Raw genomic sequence first — 19,124 nt, forward strand, 5'->3', positions numbered from 1 at the left:
TTAAATAGTATGTATAAGAACACAGACAGCTCCCACAGTTTGTGGGAGGTGTTGAGGTAAAGGGAATGTTAACGGAAACTCTGGCTGATTATTCCACTGGATAGAGACTGAGTTACCTGAGTTGGCCTCTAGAGTGGTCGTAGACTGCAATTCAATCAGCGGCACGCCACAACCAACTGCCAAGAGAAGGAAGTAAGATGCAGCAATACTGCAGCTACAGAATGATAGCCTGAGTTGATAATAATACGAAGCTGTTTTGATAATTACGACAAGAAATTTAGCGCATGATGATGAGTGAAGAAAGTGATTAAAAAATTGTAAAACGTGAATAGAAACGATGTCTATAGTTGTCCATTAAAGACATTTCTTTATTTCCATTTATTTATTTATTTTTTTTTCAGTGAAGCTGGCAAATAACTTACAATGATTCAGGTAATTCAATATAACTTTTTGCCCTTTTATTCAGTTCTATTTGACTGGAAATGTTACAAGCTGGAGAAAACAGCCAAGTCTACCTACGAATTACACACCTTGAAAAAGTGGGGGGGAATAAAATAATGTAGTTCTGGATACACTATTTTTGAAAACAGGATGGAATGTTTCCAGTTGGAATGCCTTGTATCCATACATTTGCTCTATCTGAGCTGACCTGTGGTTAAACAACAATAGCACAATTCACAGATGATTGATGAAGACAATGAATCAGCTGCAAGTTTAATCCTGAAATATGACTTGATATCGTTTCCAAATACACCAATTCATTTGTCGACCATCTCCCAAAGAAGATGGACTACTTAATAAGACTAGCATTAATATCATAAATAATGCAAAAATGGTTCTAGACATTATAATTTGCTTGTCAAGCACTAAGGTTGATGTAATCGACTTCTCCCAAGTCAAACCGTCCAGCCCATGCCAGCATGGAAAACAGACGTTAAACAATGATGAAAACGATGTTATATTTGGTCATACAGATACAACACTCGCCTAATGGCTGACTATTCACTTACAACAAACAGCTATTGCAATGCACTTCATCACACAAGCTAAACAGGAAAACATTAGTAAAAACATCTACACTAAACAAAATTCTCCACAAAAATACATGATTAATGATGTAAGCAACACTCAGAGCCCATCAGAATCCACATACAACATATACTAGTCACAAACCCAAAATTAACATCTGACGTGATGTATAAATCTAATGTTTAGAAATCCATATTCCTGTGGTAATGTTTGCACCATCCATACTGCTGGTCATGTCCACTATAAAACAGCAGCAACATAAGCCAACATAAGTTCATCCGGGGAATAAGATTGTGTGGGGGGTCAAAAATATTTCGATTTAGGAAATCAACTGCTCGACATAAACTGCATGGAGCTCATTTGAAATTGCACAAAAGACTTAATAAGGAAAAGATAAAAGTCATGTATTCACTACAAAATGTCTACTACGAAAAGTGTTCTTCATAAAGCATACAAACATATGTGACTGTGTGGTTAGGAAGCTTGGTTCCCAACTGTGTAGTATCGGGTTCAGTCCCACTGTGCAGCATGTGCCTTCACAAGGCTTTGGAAGATGGAAACTGAAAGAAGCTCATTGTGTGTGTATACACACATGTGCGAGTATCCTTTTCTTGACATCAGGTGACGGTTGTAAATGAGTATCACTGTTACACAAGCGATGTTATTTATGTCCGGTCTTCCATGGAAAAACACGTCTAGCAACGGGGAAGCATTACTTTGCTTGGAAATAGGTGAAGGTTGCAGACAAAAAGGACATCTGGCCATAGAAAATCTGCCTCAACAAATCCCATATGATCCACTCAAGCAGAGTAAAATGGATATATGATGCTATATCATCAGTTAACGTTTGCTTTTCATGCTGGCATGAGTTGGACAGTTCGACAGGGAACTGATGAGGTGCAGGGCTGTGTCAAGCTCCAATGTCATCTTTGACATGGTTTCCAAAGATGGATCCCCTTCCTAATGCCAACCACTTTACAAAGTGTACTGGGTGTTTTTTTTTACAAGGCACTAGCACAAGTAAGGTTGCCATGTCAACTTAAAAGAAGACATAAAAGAAGTGGAAAAGGAGGAGGGGGGAAGGCTCGCACTACTTAGAGAAAGTATTTGGGAGGGGAAGGTGGCGGGGAATGACTTTGTGCCAGGTAATGAAAGGCTGAAGCGTCGTAGAGACACAAGCACAGGTTCCTTGCTGTAGAGGAGATAAGAAGGTAGTGATGAGGTGCTAGAGCAAATGCTCAAGGAGCAAGAAAGTGGGGGGAGGAAACAAATAGGGGTTAGAGATTGACGTAGTGAGTGATATGCAAAGGTGGGGGTGGAGGTGAAGATGATGGGAAATATTAGTATGGAGAAGGGTATGCACTCGTGTGTGTGTGTGTGTCTGTATATGTTTATATGTAGCAAAATACTAACAGAAAATGCCTCCATAGTTTACAGAATTCTTCACACAAACAGACAACCAAATATGGAAGTAATACTAAAATTGCAACGCAAGCCTACAATCAGCATACGACATACATCATCATCACAAATGCAAATCCATTGATGCACAACTTTAAACAGTCAAATACTAGCAAGATATTCTATAAAAATATGAGTCACCCATTATAAAAAGAGTGGCGCAAAAGACAAAAACTACTCCACATCTTAAAGTTGGAAACGTCAATAAAGATGAATCTTAAGAACTTTATTGTTCCAAACGAACTAAAAGAGAAACTATGTAGACGCAAGGAAACTCTGATGAATAAATAAAAAATAAAGATAAAATTAAAAACAGTCATGTTTTCAATATATGTTTAGAAGACAGGTCAATGCAAAATTGCAGAAAGAGCATCGAGAGGAGTGTATGAGCCACACACAAGTGTACGAGTGTTTCAGACATTTCCAAGCTGTTCCCCTCGACAATATGATGAGCTGGTGGGGCTATGCTAAAGCAATGGGTAGCAAGCAAGGTGTGGTTGCATAGCAATGGAAAACAGAGGGTTTCGAGGCCAGTCCTTCAGCAGAGTTAACAATATACTCAGCATCACAGGGGGCCTATCATGGAAAGCTATCAAATTGGCAATCAACTGAGTGTGGAGGCAGTGGAGGCTGCCTCAAAGTGGCCATAGATCAGGAGGTGTAAGCCCTAGGAGGGACAGTGTGTTTAACTAGAGATAAGCTAGGGCGACCAACCTGGGTGAATGTGTCTGTTGTTAAAAGACACAGAACACATAATGAGCCAAAAAATCACTAATGGTGTGTCCAGGTGTATCACAGCAAAACTATAAGTATAGTCACAACAATAATTTTGTGAAACAAATGCAAAAAAAAAATTTATGAATACAATAATATGCATACCTATAGATATGTACATATATACACACATATATGCATATATATATATATATATACACACATATATACATGCACACACACACACATATAAACATACATAAATATACATACAAATACTTTTATACACACACACACCTAAACCTCTGTGTGTGTGTGTGTGTGTGTGTGTGTGTGTGCATATGTTAATATAAAGGTGAATGTATTAAAAAGCATTGAAAATATTTCTGGATTCTAATATAAGACTCAGAGAACCACATGAAAACAGAGTTCTTACAAGCATCCAGCTACAACTACCAATTTCTGGTACTTACGTACAATAAAAGATCAACCTTTCAACAGATTCCCAATAAATTTGAGTTTTAGAGAAATAGTCCTAAAATACATTATTTACATTTGACGGATATTTGTCCTTATCTTGTTTGTTGTTAACACAACGTTTCGGCTGATATACCCTCCAGCCTTCATCAGGTGTCTTGGGGAAATTTCAAACCTGGGTTCTCATTCCTAAGGTATTTTTCAATGTTATTATTATTATTATTATTATTATTCAGATCACTGCCTGGAACTGAACACGGAATCTTGGGGTTAGTAGCCCACACCCTTAACCACTATGCCATGGTTCTAAAATGTTTCTCCAAATAAAAGCTGTAGTTTCATTAAAATGTGATTGTTTGGTTAATGGATGACGTTATTCATAAATTGACAAATGTTTAAAAGACCATAACTACAAATGGTTTTAAACTCTCTAAAAGAATATGAGGTTAATGGAAAATAATTTTAGAGGAAGTTTATACAGAAAAATGGAGAGCACTCAATGAGCATTGCAAGCAACAGTTACTTTAAAAGTAAATCTCAAATAAATAGAAGATATTTAAATTTAAGGTTTTTGAAAAGGAACTTGTAAAAACTGTAAAAATAACATTCAAAACACGATTGTTATGAGCTAAGAAATATTTTGAAAAGGTTAACTAACAATTAAAAATAGTTTTGATATATTAATCACTACTAAATAACTATTTATATTTGCAAACTGTTTCAACATGGAAAACTGAGGTTAAATAGAAACAATGTAATTATAACGATATACTTTCGATGTAGTGGGGTTAAATACAGAGAGGAAATAATTGATTTGATAGTTGATAGTTCAGGTAATCAGTGGTTTTGAACCATTTGTAGCTCAATGTCCCTTTCACTAAACAGCAAATGCCCACTTGTTTAGGTTTTGTTATAAATAAATAAATAAATGAATAAGATGATTTGTTGCTTGTGACAGAAATTGTATTAGCTCAAAATAGCATTCTGTATATCTTACTTAATGTGGCTAACTACAGTATTCTTTTAGAGAAAGCATCTCCTAAAGACATGAAGTGCTAAAAAGCACAAGAGTACATCAGTAGCAGAGGAAAAGTGTCCAGCAGTGGCAACGGAATTGCAGGTATCCACTAGCAACCACATGCTTAGAGAATTTTAGCCAAAATGGCAAAAGATTGTCTTAAACAAATAGGAGCACATTTTCTGCTGTTGTTTACCACCCATCCAATCTACCATGGGCCTCAAACTATTTGCATTGAGTAAGTACTCTTTGTGTTAAATTTTAATGGAAATTACTGAAGATGGCATGTACATTTATATTATTAGAGCGTGTAAATAAAAAAAAAAATTTACAACAAAGAACATCATTATGATTTAAATAAAATACTATTAGCTGCATAGCTCGTGTTGACATCTGAAACACACTATATCAATATTTGGGTATCTTTATGATAAACAAAAACAATGTAAAATAATTTAAAATATTCAACAAATTATTATATTCCAAATATAATTTTTGATATTAGAAAAATAATTTTTGATATTAGAAAAATAATTTAAATGGCTGCCTTGTGCAGATTTTGGTAATCCAAAAATAACAGGTTTGATATTGACAGTCTCATATTTGTAATCTGCTGCTAAACTAACACATGCACTATTATGATGAACCTTGTCTCAACCAAAAGAATGAAACCCTAACAACAGCAACTTGCTTCCAATGGCAGAAGTACTTTGTTATATCACTAAATAACACAATGTCCTGCTGCATATTCTAATCCCTACAAAGACTTGTTTTTTAAAACGTGTTGAAAATTTAAAGTATTACACCAGGTTTTAAATATTTTATTTCCAAATTAAAAAAAGAACAAAAAAGAAATCATGGTCCTGTTCACTGATCTAAAAACATTTTGCACACCACTTAACACCCTGCTTGACATTTTCCATCTTTTGTGAGGTCACAATGCCTCCAAGGGACTGCTACTGCCTGGGTTAAGAACCACTGAGCTAAACTATACAACTGAGGTGAGAAACATGGGGAGTGGGTAACCAATGCAGTGTATTTGACTACAGCAACTAATAGCCTAACAACATCAGAGGCAAATGCAGGAGAAAAAATAAATAAATAAACAAATAAACAAATAAATGAACACGAGAAGTATTGAAAGACGACACACTTACCTCCCTTGCGGCCTGCACGTTGCCGTATCACTTTCTCAATCGTTTCATGGTTGTCGTCTTCCTCGTCAGCAGCCTGGGCTGCGGCAGTGACTTCTAAAAGGTCATCTGAATCGGTCTGGTTCTCAGATTCCTCTTCTTTGTAGCTAAACGAAGCCATGGTAGCCATTATAGACTAACAAATGCGTTATTTCAATGAAACGATTAATTTAAGTAAACGCATAAACTCAGCTCTGAACAGTACCCCAAGTCAACAACATCCACCGTTGTTTCTCTTCACTGAGACATTCTTTCAGCTGAGCAGCAACGCATTACTTTAAGTCAAATTTTAAAAAAGCTATGTTTACTAACAACTCTCAATTCAATGTAACGAGCAGCAATTACGGGTTCATAGTTTTACTTCACAGAAAAACTGCTTTATCTCCAGTTTCTGACGTATTACAGAGGACGTGGAAGAAATCTCTCTGGATGAGATACCAATAAATCACAGACAGACATTCTTGTAAAACAAATCCCATTCAGCACAACAAACCAATAAATCACAAAACAGCCCTCAAGTGGTCGCTTGATTTGCTAGAAATAGCAGCCAAAAGTGATGGGACAGGCTCAGAATGTCTTTGATCATAGTCCAGAGAAAGCTTAAATTAATTCTGGCCAGACTTGAACTTACACTACTAAGAAACCACACCAGTCTGTCATCATCATCATCATCAACATTCAATGTCTGCTTTCCATGCTGGCATGGGTTGGACAGCTTGACAGGAGCTGGTAAGGCCAAGGGCTGCAGTAAGTTCTATAACATGTTTGGCTTGGTTTCTACAGCTGAATGCCCTGGCTAATGCCAACCACTTTACAGGTGTACTGGATGCTTTTTACATGGCACCATCACCAGTACTTCTTATGTGGCACCAGCATCAACGCTTTTTTCATAGCAGCAGCAGTTCTAATCAGCCATCTTTAACACTCTCACAGTATTATTTCAGAGATTTAATTCACTAACATAGTAGCAGCTAAGTGCAATAGCCATTGAGTTACCAGTACTTCAGCCATAAAAAAAAACTACCCCCCGACAAAGCCAGGTGACACATGATCAGGAAAGTACTGTGGTTACAACAATATATAAAAGTGAGGAGGACAAAAGTAAAAGAAGTGAGGAATTGTAAATATTACCTGACTTTCTTCCTAATGTTTCTTCTAGAATGGCGTTGTTCTGCTTCATCATCACTATCTGAATCTGAAGAGTAGCTTTTCTTCTTCCGAGATCTTTTGGCAGCAACTTTTCTTTTAGTTGTTGAGCGACTACTTTTTCTGATGGCAAAAAGATGAAATTGTCAGAGAAATTAAAGAAACACCATTTGCATATTTCCTTTTTCCTTTTAAAATATTTTTATTCCTTCCACTACCCCAAATATATATATATATAAATAAATATGTGTGTGTGTGTGTGTGTATATATATATATATATATATATATATATATATATATAGTGTAGTATATTGCCACTTAAGTGTGGCTGACCCCTAGGGGTGGATGTTACTGTTGCTTTTAGCCCCAGGAGGACATCTCCTCCAGCTGGCTTATCGACACACGACTGTGTCCTGTTTGCCAAGGGTAGTTATCCCTCTCACCAACATCTGCAGCACGAACGGATCCGGATTTCAGGGTTATTTCCCTTCGTCGGCGTCCGATAGCCGCTGACCTTGGTGAGAGAGACAGAAACCTGGCAATCTTATATCTTCTTTTCAAGTGAAATTCTTCACTGATATCGAAAAGGTGAAAACAAGCAATGTTAATTCTCTAAATGAAGTATTAACAGTAACTGCACGATAAAGTGTAGTATATTGCCACTTAAGTGTGGCTGACCCCTAGGGGTGGATGTTACTGTTGCTTTTAGCCCCAGGAGGACATCTCCTCCAGCTGGCTTATCGACACACGACTGTGTCCTGTTTGCCAAGGGTAGTTATCCCTCTCACCAACATCTGCAGCACGAACGGATCCGGATTTCAGGGTTATTTCCCTTCGTCGGCGTCCGATAGCCGCTGACCTTGGTGAGAGAGACAGAAACCTGGCAATCTTATATCTTCTTTTCAAGTGAAATTCTTCACTGATATCGAAAAGGTGAAAACAAGCAATGTTAATTCTCTAAATGAAGTATTAACAGTAACTGCACGATAAAGTGTAGTATATTGCCACTTAAGTGTGGCTGACCCCTAGGGGTGGATGTTACTGTTGCTTTTAGCCCCAGGAGGACATCTCCTCCAGCTGGCTTATCGACACACGACTGTGTCCTGTTTGCCAAAATACTTCATTTAGAGAATAAACATTGCTTGTTTTCACCTTTTCGATATCAGTGAAGAATTTCACTTGAAAAGAAGATATAAGATTGCCAGGTTTCTGTCTCTCTCACCAAGGTCAGCGGCTATCGGACGTCGACGAAGGGAAATAACCCTGAAATCCGGATCCGTTCGTGCTGCAGATGTTGGTGAGAGGGATAACTACCCTTGGCAAACAGGACACAGTCGTGTGTCGATAAGCCAGCTGGAGGAGATGTCCTCCTGGGGCTAAAAGCAACAGTAACATCCACCCCTAGGGGTCAGCCACACTTAAGTGGCAATATACTACACTTTATCGTGCAGTTACTGTTAATACTTCATTTAGAGAATTAACATTGCTATATATATATATATATATATATATATATATATATATATATATATATATATATATATATATATATATATATATATATATACACACACACACACAATCGTCATTTCATATCCATCTTCCATGCTGGCAGGAGTTGAATGGTCAACCATGAGCCAGCATGGAAGATGGATATGAAATGATGGGTACCAACCAGGCACTGGTACAGCCCTCTCTTGGACACCCTGGGCACATGTTATACATGTGTGTGTGTTCATAACATGTTCATATACATATATATACACAAACACACATATATGCACATGTACACACATGCAACCCCAAACAAAATGGTACTGAATCTAACTTCTCAATTACACAGCTATGACTGTTTCCTAGCTGGAATGGCATAACTGGATGTTACCAATATACTTTGCCCAAGATATCTGATCCCATTACTCCAGTTCATACAAATGGTAAAAATGAGTAATCCTACAATGGACTGATGTCCCATCCAGGAAAGAATATACATCCCAGAGAAACCGGGAGAACTTCCCCTATGCTCTGTACGAAGTAATATGGACTAACCATTACAATGTATGTGTAAGCATCCTCATCATCATCATCATTTAACGTCTGTTGTCCATGCTGGCATGGGTCAGACGTTTTGACCATGGCTGGCCAGCTGGAGGGCTGCACCAGACTACACTCAGATTTGGCATGGCTTCTACAGCTGGGTGTCTTTCCTAATGCCAACCACTCTGAGAGTGTAATGGGTGCTTTTATGTGCCACCAACAAGGGAGCCATTTGCATGACACCAGTATCTGCCACGACTGCAATTTTACTTGGCTTGATGGGTCTTCTTCTCAAGCACAGCATAATGCCATAGGCCCTACACTAGAAAAGTGCTTCTCTAGAAAGGTGCTACACACACATGCATATAAACACATATACATACATATATATATCATCATCATTTAACGTCTGTTGTCCATGCTGGCATGGGTTATTTATATATATATATATATATATATATATATATATATATATATATATATATATATGATGATACACATAAACATTGTGTTTGTGTCTGTGTATATACGTATACATAAACAGATGTATGGTCATAGACACACAGACCTGTATTATGTATTATATACACAAATACATTTATGTCCAAATCAATGTTAATTTATTTCCTTGTACAAATGCTTTATTGATTATTCCTTTTCAAGGCTGAGTAACCCCAAGACAGTGCTGTTTAGTCCAAGTCAGCAACATCAAGCAGACTTATGACAAAAGGTATTCCAGCTATGACTATCCTTTGGTTTTTGTTGGTGTTTTTGTAATATCTAAAGCTAGTCTTGAATGTCTCTCGAATATTTTAATCCTTTAGAATTCAGATTACTCTATCAAATGTTAATTCTTATTTATTTACTTTGTTTTGAATTAACCAAGCAGCTTTGAGATTTTAATGATGTGATCGTTTACTTTTAGAATGACATTGTAAGGCAGGTGCCAGAGACCGGATCTGACCAATTTGAACATGAAACAGGTGGAATATTTGAGCCAGACGTGACCAGTTTAAATGCGACAGGGTTAAAATGAGATTAGAAGGAGGTTGGCTGCTATTTCTAGCAGGTCGAGCGACCACATAGAGGCACCCTTCTTAATTAGCAATACCCATTCGCTGAGTGATGTTTTTATGCAAGTGAAGGAGCAAACTGATATAACTAATGGTGTTTCTGAATATGTGTTGTGTTGGTCAAGGAAGGAGACCTCAACCTGTACCATCAGCTTGATGAAAGAAAATCTGAACAAAACTTCACCTTATCAAATTACATCCTGTAAATGGTGTCCCAATATAGTCACACACACACACACACATTTATACAAAAAAAGATCATCACCATCATCAATTTTAGACCCCCTTTCCATTCTGGCATGTATTCAATGGGATTCCACAATCCAAGCCAGTGTTTCTTATTGGGAAACACTGCACTCAAAGACTGGTGCTCAAATGCATCGTCTCACTAATGCCCTTCCTACTGCCAACCACTTCACCGAGTGTATTTTGGGTGTTTTTTTTGACTCACGGCACCACCTTTCAGAGAGGTTGACAAGTCTTTGGCTTCACAACCCTTTCTCTGCACATTTTCCATCCACTTTACAGTGCATCCGGGTGTGTTTTTCATGACACCAACACAGGGAAGGTTGTCAAATCTCCAGTGATGTTCTGACAAAAAAATAAACCCTTTTAACTCACTGTAAAGGGAATGACAATAGATATACCATGCGATTGATTAGACTACTGGATGTTATTGTACATCACTGGTCACAATGCGCTTTTCATTGTTTCAGCTTTCGTATGATGCCACCCCTCTGGCTGGGTGAGCAGGCCAACATTACCCCTGCATGGAGTGCTATTCCATCACAGGGTTACCCATTTACAGCTAAGTGAACTGGAGCAATGTGAAATGAAGTGTTTTGCTTAGGAACAAAAGGCACAACTGGTTTGGGAATTGAAACCACGTTTTCAAGGTTGAGAGTGCAACACAGCTAACCACAAGGCCACATGCCTTCACACACATACAGAGAGACACGCACACACACACACACACACACATATATATAAATATCAGCTCTATTAGTTTTCTCAACCTGAGTGATGATGCAAAACTTGATGGTCAAATCAACATTGTTTTTTATGGAAGACCAGCAGTTGCCCATGCGTACCAGCCTCTCCTCTCCATGCAATTGATGCTATCCAAGGGAACGGCAAAGGAGCCGATAAAGTTTGGCACCAGTGACATCGCAACTCATCTCTACAGCTGAGTGGACTGGAGCAACGTGAAATAAAGTGTCTTGCTCAAGAACACAACACACAGCCTGGTTCAGGAATTGAACTCACTACCTCATGATTGTGAGCCCAATGCTGTAACCACTGAGCCATGCGCCTTCACACATACATATACAGTTATAATATACACACACAACATGTCTTTTTCCACCCAACAACTCTCTTCTCTCTTTCACTCTATCTTTCCCTACCTCCCACCACCACCACAATCCATACCAAGCACTTCACACTGAACCAGCAGTCAGTCAATAGTGATACATGCATACAAACATATACATACACAGCCACAAAAGTACAATTGGAGAAAAGTAATATGGATGTGCAGTATAGACTTCCGGGAAAGGTGGGTAGACACAGATGGGTCGCAATTTTATATAGAGATATATGATATGTGCTTACTTGCTTTGTGAACGACGAGCGGGCGGTTTGAAATCATCACTATAGCTGCTATCATCATCATCGCTATCTTTTTCTTTCTTATTTTTTTTACGAATGTCATCATCATCGTCATCGTCATCATCATCATCGTCATCATCACTACCTTGCCAATCTTCAGACCTGAGAAACAACAGACAGCAATGTCTTTAAATGCAACATTACTGTCAGTGAACTGTGTACATGTGTGTGTGTGAAGAAATTCGATGGAGAAATGATGCTTGCAAAGGCCAAAGAGGAGTAAACTGGAAACAACTGAAAGATACTTATGCATCTATGCACATGATGTGCAAACTTTTCTTCCCTGAGCAACTGCTATGCTTCCGAATCATACATGGACAAATGTAGGAATTGAACTCATAACATTTGAAAGAATGGTTTAATATTATTATTTAAGTCTCAATTTTATTCATTTTCCTCTGTTGCGACAACAGGAATTCTACAGCCTGAAAACAACCAATAACCTGATCGAATATTGAAACATGAAAAAAGAAATGAAAAATATATAAGACGCAAGGACGACAAACAAGACTAAAACCACCATACACCCAGGTATGTCAGGTAACCTTTTTTTCCACCTAGACGCTATATAAAGAACCTCAAACTTTGTTGTGTTATAAATATATGAAATATATAATCAAATATTCCTTTTCCGCTTTCATTCCATCACACACAGGGTAGGACAGATCTGTTTAAGAAAGGCATCATAGGCTAAGCAATGACTTGATAAAACTTTTGAAATCAAATCGTTCAATTATCATAGTGATAATTACCAAATGATATATTGCCTCGAAAACCTGACAAACTATTAATCTAAGAAATTCACTCTTTGCTATTTATGGTTAGGATAGAAAGAATACTGAACAAGAAGCTTTCTCCAAATACATTATAACCTGTAGCTGTTGCACTAACCACTGACATCCCGTAAAAACCAATTCAAGCCAAAGTACAAACCCCTACATGGTTGTTTAACATACTAGAAATAGCAGCCAAACCTCCCTCAAATCACACCCTACAATCTTCAAAAAAGAACTTATGCATCGGATGATATAATTCAAGATATACTAGATCTGAAAAAAAGGAACAGACCGATCACAGCTGGAATATCTTTCATTCTGGGTCTGTCCCTGGGGGGCCAAGCAACAACATGAAAATGAAATGAGCAGATCCTTACTCTTTGCGCCGTGCACGTTTTTTCCTCCGCTTGTTATCGCTGCTTCCTTCATCACTGTCAGTGTTCTATAACAGAAAAGCAAAACTGTTAAGGAATGTACACAAGTTCAAACCAAAAGTAAAGGCAGTTTCTGGTGAGTTTTCGACTCATTTTCGCTGAATGTATGTTGAAAATGCACCCAGCAAACTTCTTTGTTTGATTCAATGTCAAAAAAAAAACAAAAAAAAACACAACAAACTTTCTGGTACCTTCAAAAGTTTGCAGACAACACCACAGATGACAATGATTCCGTTGCAGACACTGAGACAGAGCAGCAAATGGTAGCAGGAGTCGGGGGGGGGGGGGGATTGTTGAAGACAAAATCACCAAAGAGTGAAAAGTCCAAAAAGGACTAACAACAAGAATATGTACAGAGACGTACATACTCGGACATATGTATAGAATAATATGCCGAGTGGTTCGGATGTTACACTCGCAATTGCTCGATCGTGGGTTCGATTTCTAGACATGGCAACATATTATGTTTGTGAGCAAAACGTCTCGTTTCACATCGATCGAGTTCACTCAACCGCTAATCGGATCACTCTGCAACAGATTAGTCTTCCAGTCAGGGAGAATATTGACCTGCTTGCCTCTCCAGTGGGGTAGCATCTTTTGAAGGCTACCATGATTATATATATATATATAAATAATTGTATATTAGACCTTGACAAACAATGAAATCACTCACCCGTGTCTGTGTATATCTTGTAGGTTCTTTGCGTGCTCTGCCTGATCTTCTAATGCCATATAAATCAGGAGTTTTTTCCCACAGCTAAACATTATATAGAAAAATAAAAGGTAAATTATATTAACTTCCAGCTTGCAGATGCAACAAAAGATGTAAAAACATATATAAAGAAGAATCTTTGTATTTCATAACTGAGAGGATAGTTCTGTCTTGAGCCATTTAGGATTGCAATAGGTCCAAAATATGGAAGAGAATACCCACATGTGTGTGCGTGTGTGTATATATATATATATATATTAGGTTAGTGCATAATTATTACAGCTTTTTTCAATAAATTTTATTCAACAAAAACATCTTTAAATGATTATTCCGGAGCATATTCCTCATCTCCTTCAATTACTGCTTCCCATTTGCTTGGCAGATGGTCAGACCGTCATTTAAAGATGTTTTTGTTGAATAAAATTTGTTGGGAAAAAACCACAATAATTATGCACCAACCCAATACGTATATATATAAAACAGCAGCCATGCTGGAGCACCACACACACACACACACACATATATATATATATATATATATATATATATATATATATATACACATATATATATGCTGGAGCACTACACACATACATATATATGGAGAGAGAGAGAGAGAGAGAGAGAGAAAGAGACAGACAAAGAGAATGAAGTACACTTTCGTATGTCCCTCATTCATACAATCAGCCTTGTTTGTGTGTTTTGAACCCAAAATGAAAACAAAAAAAAACAGTGAGAAACTCACATCTTTCAATTCCTTCTTGGAGCTGCGTTTTGTCCGGGCAGTTTGCTGTGGAGAACTGCTGGTATCATGAGAGTAGGAGTCAGAATTTGAACTGTTGTCATCGCTGTTGTCCTCCTCGCTGCTGTTGTCATTGCTCTGCTCGTCACTCTCATCACCACTGTTGTCCTTCTCATCGGACTCAGCTTCTGCTTTGTTATCTTCATCGTCATTCTCCTCGTCTTCTTCTTCATCTTCATCATTGCCATCATTATCAACATCTATTTTCTCATCTTCCTCATCATCATTGTTATCATCATCATCAGCATCCCCACCACCATCGTTGTCATCATCTTCGTCATCGTCGTCTTCATCTTCTTCCATTTGCTCTACTCCAGTAGCAGCTGCGGTAGCAGATGTTTCTTCTTCCTCGTCATTTTCATCATGTTTCTCATCATCATCGTCGTCGTCATCGTCATCTTCATCATTGTTATTACTTTTGTTATCATTGTCGTCATCTTCATCATCACCATTGTCATCATCATCATCCCCATCATCAGCATTGCCATCGTCATCAGACTTGGCAGATTTCTCAGAATCAGAACGTGCAGTGCCAGTTGAGGCATCGTGGTTTTTGGTTTCGTTTTCTGAGTTCTTGCTGCCTGCTGAACTGGAATCAGAGTCAGAGCTGCTGCCAGAGTTAGATTCCGATTCAGAATCAGAGCCACTGTGGAGAGATATAAAAGACGGAATTCAGAAACAAATACAGGTAAAGTACACCTAACAGCCACACCCAAACAATACCCCTTCGTCCATGTATGCAAGTGAGCTTGAGCTACTTTAAGTGTCTGTATACTAATGCATATAAAATATGGTTCCAGGTGAATTCGTCTACAATAATTTATCTGTGTGGTTGTAGATGAATTGTATCCATAGGTAAATTGCTGTAGATGGATTGTTGTGGACAAATTCACTGGGTACCATAAAATACATCATTCTACATAATGATATTACTAACGTTCATTTCATTAACCAGGAGAATCAAATGGTAAACCAATCCTTTGTAGAATTTTAACTCAGTGAAGGTGCAACACCAAAACAGTTACATTTTTCGTCAAGCAGTGGGGGGGGGGGGGGACAAATACACACACACACACATATATATACGAGCTTCTTTCAGTTTCCGTCTACCAAATCCACTCACAAGGCTTTGGTTGGTCTGAGGCTATATATAGTAGAAGACACCTGCCCCAGGTGCCATGAAGTGGAACTGAACCTGGAACCATGTGGTTGGGAAGCAAAGTTCTCAGACCGTGAGTTCAAATATTAATATTTAGAAGTAACAGAGTGATTCAAGGTCCAAGAGTTTCATGCATTGGCACTTATTAACTAGTTTGGTAAGTGCCAATGCATAAAACTCTTGGACCTTGAGCCACTTTGTTGCTTCTGCTAAATATTAACAAATACACACACACACACACACACACACACACATATATATATGTATATATATATAATACATGGAAATTGTCCTCTTCTTATAAGGATTTTGTCAATACAAGGCCATAAAGTATAGAACATTTGCCCCAGGCACTGCTCAGTGATTAGAACCAAGGACCACTTGGTTGCAAAGCAAACTTCTTAACTACACAATTATATCAAAGACAGTAACAGTGGTTTTGAAAGGCCTTTCAAATTATTAACAACAGAACTTTACATTCAGAATAAATGCTGCCATCAGCTGAAGATATTAAAAATAAAAATTTAAAAAAAGGTCTAAATCTTACCTGGAATTTCCAGAGCCTGAATCCGAAGCACTGCTTTCTTCTTCTTCTGACTTATTGGAGCCCATTTCTACTTTAATGTTGTTGTGCTGGGGTGGAATGTACTGCTGGTAACCAGCATCTCTTTCATAGTCAGAGGCTGGAAGTGCTGAAGTAGTTATTAAACCTGATTTGAAGGAGTTCATATGTCCATCAATTGATTAGTTTCTGAAGCAATAAGAAAAGGAAAAGTGTTTTAAGCTTAAGAGTGTATATTATATATATATATATATACAGTGCCGACCCTAGGGTTGCTGGTCCCTAGGCAAGCTGAACATCAGCGCCCTTACAAGTATATATATATATATAGTGTGTTTGTGTGTGTGGATATGTGTATGTATGCGTATGTACACACGTTTGTATGTGTGTGTGTACATGTACGTATACATGTTTGTGTGAGTATGTATGTAGACGTTGTGAATGCAGGAGGTTTATTTCTTTGCTCCAACATTTGAAACTCCGAGTACTACAATGACAACCTTTCACTGTTTGTTCTAAATTATAACATATAAATAATCCTCTATTTCTCCAATATCGAAGTCTCATTCTTTTATAGCCAAAAATATTATGTGATCTGATGCTGAGCAAAATCATTCCTAGAATGTAAAAGAATGCCTGGAGTTGCTGCTTCAAAGATGAAAAATCCTATAAGAATTTTAAACATAGAATAACTCTGGAAAATGGTATCCTTTGCAAAGATGATTGTGTTGTTCTGAAAGAAATATCCAAGAAGCAAATCATTATAAATGTTCATGACAAGATCTATTATGATAGGGGCCACTGGACCATGAATCATTCCATACCAGGCCACACAGAAAGAATAAATTTTTAAATTTTGAGGTGTATAATCGTAGAAATAAAGTATGTAATATACAATGTCACAATTACATTTGTATTATATATGCAACAATTAAATTACATAAATACAAAGGCGCATGGCTCAGTGGTTAGAGTGTCAGGCTCACTCATGAGGTAGCGAGTTCAATTCCTGGACTGGAATGTGAGTCGTGTGCTTGAGTAAGACATGTTGCTCCAGTTCACTCAGCTGTAGAAATGAGTTGCAATGTCACTGGTACCTAACTATATCAGCCTTTGCCTTGGATAACATTGTTGGCATGATGAGAGGCTGGTATGCATGGACGACAGCTGGTCTTCCATAAAAGACAACCTTGCCTGGATTTGTGCGTTGGAGTGAAACATTCTCGGTGCAATTCCATCATCATTCATGACCGAAGGGGATCTTTACTTTTTTTTAAAAATCAAATTATATATTATGTACTTTGTATTTTTTTTTCTTCTTTTTTTTCATTTTGTATGCATGTAATCCCCTAGTCCATGGAAAAAGTGGCTTGCATGAAACCTGTCTGTGGTGCAAAGAAAATCTGGGGACCACTGTGTTATGGCATTACTACTACTGCACACAATCATTTGAAACCTGGAGACCTCACTATTTACGTAAATTTCAAAGACTAAACACACAGATGTTCTAAATGCACAGAAATAATGAATTTTCAAAAAAAAAAAAAAAACTGGCTTTTTTCTTGGTCCAAAGAGTTGTCATCTTATTCAATTGCAGCTGATTGAGTTTTTCTATGCTGGTATGAGTGTTAAAGGGTTTACTAATTTCACCTTTAACATTTCAACAAATGCTGACCTTTTAGAATACCATTCATTGAATCATACATCGAGGTTTGTACCTGTTTTTTTATATAAAGACAATATTTGTAATGACACTTGAGATTTGTAGATTTTGTACTTGCAAATTTGGATATTTTCATAAAAACCTTTACACTTAATTTTTTTCCTTCCGTTTTACACCACAGCATATCTCTTGACAACCATAATCCACTTGTCCGTGAAATGAGAATTGCATGAATTTTCTGCTCGATTGAATGCAGCAGGAAGATTAATATGTAATGCATAAAAAGAAAAGGTTGCAACACTATGGCGCTAGCAAAATGTAACCACTAGACCTTTCGGTCAGTAATCCTAGCATCTAAGAAGTTACGGCCACTGCTTCTCTTTGAAACAAATTACAAATGTTTACACAGACATTACTCATTGATTCAAGCCTATTTTGTTTAGTCCTTCCTGTACAATAGCTATTTTGTTTTAGTTAGTATCTCCTGATACTATAGGTGCAGGTATGACTAGGTAGTTAAGAAGTTCACTTCCCAACCACATGGTTTAACATTCAGTCCCAATGAGTGACACCTTGAGCAGGTATCTTCTACCATCGCCCTGGGCCAACTAAAGCCTTGTGAGTGTACAGACACACACAAATGCATACAGCTGGATGCCCTTCCTAACGCCAACCACTCCGAGAGTGTAGTGGGAGCTTTTACGTGCCACCTGCACAAGGGCCAGTCCAGCAGAATGTTTATGTAATAAACTACTGTAAAGCTAAAATCAAGTGAATCTTTACAGTATTTGACTGCATATTAAAGCAAGAAAACGTGAAGTGGATTATTTGGTAATAACAAATGTTTTACTTTGCTATCTCCTTTATTTGGCCAGTGCTTTTGTAACAAGACGGCTTATGGTAGGTGTTATCATCACTAGCTATATGCTTGAGCAATGAGTTCAAATCTTTTGCTTTCTCCTTCATGATAGTGGCACGGCATTGCAAGTTTTTTGGGGGCGCTTAGTGGCATCCACCATTTTATCAGAAAGATTTAAGATGTGTCCAAGACCTGCAACAGAACTTTGTAATATACATCCAAAATTGAGTGGAATGGTACATCAACTTCAGAATTAATCTTAAGCAAATTTACTGATCGCCTTAATCATCATCTGTTTATTGGATTTACTATATAGCACTGGATCTGTATAAACATC

General features: G+C 37.7%; 1 protein-coding gene across 8 annotated transcripts in view; it reads right to left on the reverse strand.

Moving 5' to 3' along the window:
• The window catches only part of LOC106870781 (ATP-dependent chromatin remodeler CHD1), a 63,795-nt gene that overhangs the window by 32,018 nt on the left and 12,653 nt on the right, over positions 1–19,124 (reverse strand). For 2 of the 8 annotated variants that reach the window (XM_052973343.2, XM_052973344.2), the window contains exons 2-9: positions 16,251–16,454; positions 14,488–15,190; positions 13,704–13,787; positions 12,974–13,038; positions 11,764–11,922; positions 7,024–7,161; positions 5,857–5,999; positions 117–176 (exon numbers count right to left, since the gene is read on the reverse strand). In XM_052973343.2, coding sequence (XP_052829303.1) covers positions 117–176; positions 5,857–5,999; positions 7,024–7,161; positions 11,764–11,922; positions 12,974–13,038; positions 13,704–13,787; positions 14,488–15,190; positions 16,251–16,432 — 1,534 coding nt within the window. In that variant the 5' untranslated portion in view covers positions 16,433–16,454. The remainder of the gene's footprint in view (positions 1–116; positions 177–5,856; positions 6,000–7,023; positions 7,162–11,763; positions 11,923–12,973; positions 13,039–13,703; positions 13,788–14,487; positions 15,191–16,250; positions 16,455–19,124) is intronic. The other 6 variants (XM_052973346.2, XM_089363862.1, XM_052973345.2 and 3 more) reach the window with 3 other exon arrangements.

This window comes from Octopus bimaculoides, chromosome 15 (assembly GCF_046866305.1).
Source record: "Octopus bimaculoides isolate indiv1 chromosome 15, ASM4686630v1, whole genome shotgun sequence".
NCBI classification, from domain to species: domain Eukaryota; kingdom Metazoa; phylum Mollusca; class Cephalopoda; order Octopoda; family Octopodidae; genus Octopus; species Octopus bimaculoides.